This window comes from Ascaphus truei, chromosome 6 (genome assembly GCF_040206685.1).
Source record: "Ascaphus truei isolate aAscTru1 chromosome 6, aAscTru1.hap1, whole genome shotgun sequence".
NCBI lineage: Eukaryota > Metazoa > Chordata > Amphibia > Anura > Ascaphidae > Ascaphus > Ascaphus truei.
The window spans coordinates 32,286,902-32,294,530 of NC_134488.1; the positions used below are offsets into that span (position 1 = coordinate 32,286,902).

Genomic DNA, 7,629 nt, shown 5'->3' on the forward strand with positions numbered 1-7,629 from the left:
CCACCGCACGCCCCACATCTCGCCCTTACCCACCGCACGCCCCACATCTCGCCCTTACCCACCGCACGCCCCACATCTCGCCCTTACCCACCGCACGCCCCACATCTCGCCCTTACCCACCGCACGCCCCACATCTCGCCCTTACCCACCGCAGGCCCCACATCTCGCCCTTACCCACCGCACGCCCCACATCTCGCCCTTACCCACCGCACGCCCCACATCTCGCCCTTACCCACCGCACGCCCCACATCTCGCCCTTACCCACCGCACGCCCCACATCTCGCCCTTACCCACCGCACGCCCCACATCTCGCCCTTACCCACCGCACGCCCCACATCTCGCCCTTACCCCTCTCTAGCCCTTTTCTTCCTCTTTATCCCTCCTCCCTCTCTGTCATTCTTTCTTTCCCTCCAGCCCTCTGTTTCTCTCTCTCTCCCTTCTCTCTCTCTCTCTCTCTCTCTCTCTCTCCCTTCCTTCTCTTTCATTCTTTCTTCTCTCTCTCTCCATTCCTTCTCTCTCTTCCTTCTATCGCTCCCTTATTTCCCCCTCCCCCTCTCTCTCTCTCTCCCTTCTCTCTTCCCTCTGCCTCCCTTCCTTCTCTTTCCCTTTCCCCCTCTCTCCCCCTTCATTCTCTCTCCCTCCCTTCTCTCACCCTTCCTCCTTCCTCTCTCACCCTTCCTTTTCGCGCTCTCCCTTCTCTATCCCTAACTTCCTTCTCTCTCTCCCTTTTCTCTTGTGCTCTCTCTCGCTCTCTTTCTCTCCCTCCCTTTCCTCTCTCTCTCTCCCTTCTCTATATCTCTGTCTCCATTCCTTCATTCTCTCCCTTCCTTCTCCCTTCTCTCGTTCCCTTCCTTCTCTCTCCCTTCATTTTCTCTCTCCCTTCTTTCTCTATCTCCATTCTCTCTCCGCTCCTTCTCTCGTTCCCTTCCTTCTCTCTCCCTTCTCTCTATCTCTCTGTCTCCCTTCTTTCTCTCCCTTCCTTCTCCCTCTCTCCCTTATCTCCCTCTCCCTCATATATGCCTCTCCCCCTATATCCTCCCTCCCTTGTTTAGTATACATATTAATATCATACAAAACGAATATAAATGTATATATGTATGTATAGATAATAATATAATTATGTCTGTAATGTATAGTTAGTGTATGTGAATATATATATATATAAATATATATTTGATTTTTTTTTTTTAACAAAAAGATGACAAGCATCCACTCGTCCTCCAAATATTGTCCCCTTATAAATCCATGTAAAATATTATTATTACAGCAATAAAACATCCCTGTCAGTTTTTGCTCTGAGTTGCTGGTCACAGCACCCCTGGAATTGGCTCAGCATCTGGTCTCACAGCGGAAGGAGTCTACACCACGTTTATACTGTAGAACAGAGATATATATTTACACTGCAATGCGGCCCCTATGGCAGTGAAGGAGTTGAGGGTGTACCCTAATAAAGCACAATGCCCCACCTTATCCCCCAGAAATCACACATGAATAACTCTTTTAACCCTATTGCTCACTCTATAGTAACTGCTTTGCCTGCCACTCCAAACGTGGCCCTAAGTAATCTAAAGATACTCAGAAACTGCCCTGTTTACCCCAAATGTCCCTATAGGATAATATAAATATATATATATAACTGCATATATATATAAAAGGGATTGAGTTTTGATTCTACTAGTTACACATTTATAGGTGTGGGATACATTAGAACAAAATGAAAAGACCCCCCACCCCCATGTTATGCTTCCGTTCTAGAAAAGTTTGTGCATTTCAACGTCTCCTGTAGGATTTTCGGTTTGGAGCCCACATATATTCCATCGTTTTTACTCAACAAGTACTCTTGGCAATGTGGGTCAGATGTTCAGTTTTGTTGGTCAACCCTTGGAAACAGGATATTTTGGGGGTATAGGATTAAAAATGGGGTTGTGATCACCAGATTTTAGTGTCCCCCATGGAACCCCAAAGTTAAGCTCTCAGGGGTCGGATATATTGCTTCCATCCTGGGAAAGCAGGTGCATTTGAACGTCCGCAAAGGTTGGGGTGATGGAAGGAAGTCCTCTCCTAGAGCTGTGGGGTGTGTGGAATGTGAGTTCAAGTCTATTGGAAGATGATTTGAAGTTTGGGAAGAACAAAAGGGGTAGAGGGTCACCAGAATGTCCAATGTCCCAATCTGGATAATAAATTTGATTGTATGTTCTTTGGCTGAAGGAGTGGCTCAGTGAGTAACGACACTGACTCGGCGAGTTTGAAGCAGGGGAGCCTGGTTCAATTCCCGGTGTTGGCTCCTTGTGATCTTGGGCAAGTCGCTTTATCTCCCTGTGCCTCAGGCATCAAAAACATAGATTATAAGCTCCACGGGGCAGGGACCTGTGCCTGCAAAATGTGTCTGTAAAGCGCTGCGTAAAACTAGCAGCGCTATACAAGAACGTGCTATTATTATTTAGGGGAGAACATTATTGCATTCATCTACTAAAAGACAAGGTGAGGATTATGGAAAGTGTATAGGTAATTAAGTATTCCTCAGTTCTTAAATGGAGATAAGGGTGAACTCCACCAAGTTCTATTGGATTCTAGAGTCACCAGACATGAGTGTCCTCATAGAGCACTGGTTAGATTGTCAGCCCTATGGGAGAGAGATTTATGTGTAAAAAAGGGATAAGCTTAAAATTTGGGGGCAAAAAAAGGGGTGAAGGGAGTCCAGCGATCCAAGAAATTAGACTGTAAGCTCTCAGGATGAACTCAGAAAACATCTTGACCACGTTCTGGAGAACCTCAAAGCAGAAAGTGGCCACGACCCTTCCTGCTAAAACTCAGTGGTACTGGTGACCTGAGTGACCTCTGAGTTCAGATCCTCTTCTCGCCGGCCTCGAGATCCCCTTCTACGGTGGTCCATGTCTAGTCATACCGGCTTGTCTGGAATGTGGGACTGGGCGCAGGTGGACACGTGGTCTCGGGTTGTGTTACGGGCTCGGTTGAAGCTGCTCTGCTCAGAGTGAGAGCGGAAAGGGAGGCAGAAATCACGAAAACACCTCTTGAAGTTCTCATCCAGGAAGGCGTAGAGAATGGGATTTAGGCTACTATTGGTGTAGCCAAGGGCGATGCAGAAGTGCCAGCTTGCTACCACAAACGGGTTCCTTTTGTCAATGTCCACCATAGTCCACACAATGACGAAGATCTGGATAGGCGTCCAGCAGATGATGAAGGCAGCCACCACCACCAGGACCATGCGCGTGATACGGCGCATGTTGCGGTCTTTCTCCCTGGAGCCGGAGAGGACACGCACACTGCGCAGCCGCAGGATCATCAGTCCGTAGCAGACGGTGATCACAAGAACCGGCACCATGAAGGCGAAGATGAAGACGCAGATCTTGGTGATCGTGTCCCAGTACCAGTCTGGGCGAGGGAACTGAAGGGTGCAGGTGACAGTGCCAGCTGTTAAAGGGGAGAGATATAGACTGTGTCATTGTGTCATCCTGTATGGTATGTCCCTTCTGTCTGTGTCACAGTGTCAGCCTGTGGGGAAAGGGACAGACTCTATGGGTCATAGGCCGTGGTTGCCTTACCTTTCTGCCGCCTGTAGGCAGGGGCCGGCCCTCCTTGGCGTATGACACCATAAGGCCACTTTATCATGGCAACGTGGCATCCCACGGCATGTGATGCCACGTTGTAATGGTGACACCAAACACACGCCACACGCACTCACACAAACAAACTGCCTCCCAAAAATTGACTACTCAGCCTAAAGGGAAATCCGCCACTGGTCATTGGTCCTTTTTGTCTGTGTCATTCTCAGGTGGAAGGAAAAGACTCGACCCCATAGTTCCCTTCTGTCTCTATCACTGTGTCCCCTCCGGTGCGATTGACAAATTCCATAGGTCCCATCAGTATGTGTAATTGTGTCACAATGCACTGGCAGAGAGACACAATCTACGCTTGACACCTCCACCCTCCTGCATGGGTCACTGTGTTGCCATGCAGACTCTGCCCACCACCACTTCACTTACCCTCGTCACTCTTGGTCACAGCGATGACCATAATGGGGATACCGATGACCGATGACAGGATCCAGATGCAGACGTTGATGACTTTGGCCTTAGAGGGGGTGCGGAAGTCCAGTGCCCGCACGGGGTGGCACACGGCAATGTATCGGTCCACGCTCATCATGGTCAGGGTGAAGATACTGGTGAACATGTTGTAGTAGTCTATCGACAGGACCACCTTGCAGAGGACCTCTCCGAAGGGCCATGTCTCCATGAGATACTTGGCACTCTGGAAGGGGAGTGTGCTGGTAGCCAGAGCGTCTGCCAGTGCCAAGTTGAAGATGTATATGTTGGTGGCTGTCTTCATCTTGGTGTATCTGGAGAACAAAGGCAGGATGGATTCATGTGTGTGTGGAGCAGTGCGATGTTGGATAATGCTTACCCAACCAAGTGCCTTATAGCCCCTATAGCAGGGTGCTGGCAACTCCAGTCCTCAAGGACCACCACCAGATCAGGTTTTCAGGATATCCCTGCTTCAGCAGAGGTGCCTCAATCAGTCCATGCTTCAGCGCAGGTGGCTCAATTACTCCCTGCTTCAGCACATGTGGCTTAGTCAGTCCCTGCTTCAGCACAGGTGGCTCAATCAGTGCCTGTTTAAGCACAGGTGGCTCAATCAGTGGCTCAGTCTGCGACTGAGCCACTCATTGAGCCACCTGTGCTGAAGCATGGATATACTTCAAACCTGACCCGTTGGTAGCCATTGAGGATTGGAGTAGCCCACCCCTGCCCTAATGTGACCCTGTAACAGCTAGTCAGAGTAATGATCACCCAACCCCAAAGTGCCTTATTGTAACCGTGCTGCTGACAGCCTAATTGCCCAGATAATGACAAGCCAGCCAAGTTTATAAATTGGTAGCCGAATTCCTGAAAGCCTTATTGCTCGTACAGTTATATGGTAGCACATTTCCATTATATTAACCCCACTCGTAAGTGACCCCGGCAATCCCATTATAACACCTTATCTGTGTGGCGTTACCAGGACCGTAACCAAGCTCCCGAGTGCCTTATTGCTTTATAAATCAGAGGTTGGACATGCCTTAATAAAACCTGAGGATAACGAATTGCCCCGGTAGTGACCATGTAATGCCCAGTCACCTACATTAACTCCTCTCCGAGTGCCTTATTGCTTTATAAATCACAGTTAGCATGCAGTTCCCCCTCTTGCCTTGCTCCCAGTTCGCCGACTGGAGGCCCACACGGCACACACATCACTTGGGATCTTATCCTGTGCCAGGCTGGGGGGCAGGGCCGCAGACAGGATCCCCGGGGCCCAGGACTACAGTTCTGACCGGGCCCCCCCCCCCTTCCCAAAAAACTTCCCACCTCCCAATGCAAAAAAAACTTCCAGCCACCAAATACATCAGGACATAATAAGAATCATCTGTTACTTACAAAGAAAGGATTATAAATGGCACACCACTGTTTAAGGAAATTTAACAAGGTATTTGCTTTTGGTGCCCACCTTCCGTTGATCCTGGCATCCCAAAGCTGGATCCAGGTTTTAGGGCTGAGGAAGGAACTTTTGTCCTGAAACGTTACTACGTAACGCTCTGATGCATTAATACATTTGGTAATCTTTTGATACCACCATATTTTGTGCGCTCCTTCTTTTTTCTCCTACTTTGCCAATCATCTGTTCCTTAGCAGGTCTTAAAATTAGGTAAATACAACCTCAGATGAACAACAACACATGGCATATTACACCGCGTCATGATTTATTTAACAACAACAAAGCCAAAATGGAGAAGCCATGAGTCGACCATGAACTCCTCTGTATACCAAAGTATTCTAGAGTCAAATGTGAGGCCATCTGTCCGACAGCTAAAGCTTGGCCAAAATTGGTCATGCAACAGGACAATGATCCCAAGCACACCAGCAAATCTACAACAGAATGGCTGAAAAAGAGAAGAATCAAGGTGTTGCAATGGCCCAGTCAAAGTCCAGACCTCAACCCGATTGAAATGCTGTGGCTGGACCTTCATAGAGCTGTGCATAAACAAATGCCCACAAACCTCAATGAACTGAAGCAACGTTGTAAAGAAGAGTGGGCCACAATTCTTCCACAACGATGTGAGAGGCTGATAAAGTCATACAGAAAACGATTACTTCAAGTTGTTGCTGCTAAAGGTGGTTCTACAAGCTATTGAATCATAAGGTGTACTGTACTTCGTTTTTCACACGGCTTCTCCATTTTGGCTTTATTTTTGTTAAATAAATCATGACACGGTGTAATATGTCATGTGTTGTTGTTCATCCGAGGTTGTATTTACCTAATTTTTAGACCTGCTAAGGAACAGATGGTTGTTATGTTCTGATATGTCAAACCATGGAATTCAAAGAGGGTGTACTTTCTTTTTCACACAACTGTATGTGTGTGTGTATATATATATATATATATATATATATATATATATATATATATATATATATATATATATATGTGTATATATAAAACCCACCCAAATAAATATAAAAAAGACCCCAATGCATCTACAAAAGACTCCAATACTAAATATCTAAAAAAAGAGCCCAATCCATAAAAAAATAAAACAATACATATAAAAAAAGAACCCTCCCGAATACATATACAAATACCCCAAGCCCCCCAATACATATACAAATACCCCAAGCCCCCCAATACATATACAAATACCCCAAGCCCCCCAATACATATAAAATTCCCCCAAGCCCCCCAATACATATACAAATACCCCAAGCCCCCCAATACATATACAAATACCCCAAGCCCCCCAATACATATAAAATTCCCCCAAGCCCCCCAATACATATACAAATACCCCAAGCCCCCCAATACATATACAAATACCCCAAGCCCCCCAATACATATACAAATACCCCAAGCCCCCAATACATATACAAATACCCCAAGCCCCCAATACATATACAAATACCCCAAGCCCCCAATACATATACAAATACCCCATGCCCCCAATACATATACAAATACCCCAAGCCCCCAATACATATACAAATACCCCAAGCCCCCCAATACATATACAAATACCCCAAGCCCCCAATACATATAAAATTCCCCCAAGCCCCCCAATACATATACAAATACCCCAAGCCCCCCAATACATATAAAATTCCCCCAAGCCCCCCCAATACATAAACAAATACCCCAAGCCCCCCAATACATAACAATACCCCCAAGCCCCCAATACATATAAAAATATCCCCCAAGCCCCCCAATACATATAAAAATATCCCCCAAGCCCCCCAATACATATAAAAATATCCCCATACCCCCCAATACATATAAAAATATCCCCCAAGCCCCCCAATACATATAAAATTACAGACTTACCTTGGGTCAAGCCCGGTACCTGCAGGGGTCCGATGGCTGGGGGGGCCCGGCTGGCCGGCGCTGCACATTCCCCCCGACCTCCCGACCTCTGCGGCCGGGCCCCGGCTCTCAGCTGCCCGCAGGACCTTTCCTCTCTCTGCCCCACGCCGCCGAGCTTCCACTGCCGAGGTGCGCCGGGGCTCTCTGATGTCTGCGCGTCGCGCGCCAGAAGCTGGGCCAAGCTTACTTCCCGCGTGCTGACTCAGAGCCGCGTCGCGTGCC

At 47.6% G+C, this 7,629-nt stretch overlaps 1 protein-coding gene across 1 annotated transcript in view; it reads right to left on the bottom strand.

Annotated features, from left to right (window-relative positions):
- Positions 1-671: 671 nt before the first annotated feature.
- OPRD1 (opioid receptor delta 1) overlaps positions 672-7,629 on the bottom strand; it is a 9,768-nt gene continuing 2,810 nt past the window's right edge. The window contains exons 2-3 of the mRNA XM_075603868.1: positions 4,005-4,357; positions 672-3,432 (exon numbers count right to left, since the gene is read on the bottom strand). Of these exons, the coding sequence (XP_075459983.1) occupies positions 2,900-3,432; positions 4,005-4,357 (886 nt within the window). The 3' untranslated portion in view covers positions 672-2,899. The remainder of the gene's footprint in view (positions 3,433-4,004; positions 4,358-7,629) is intronic.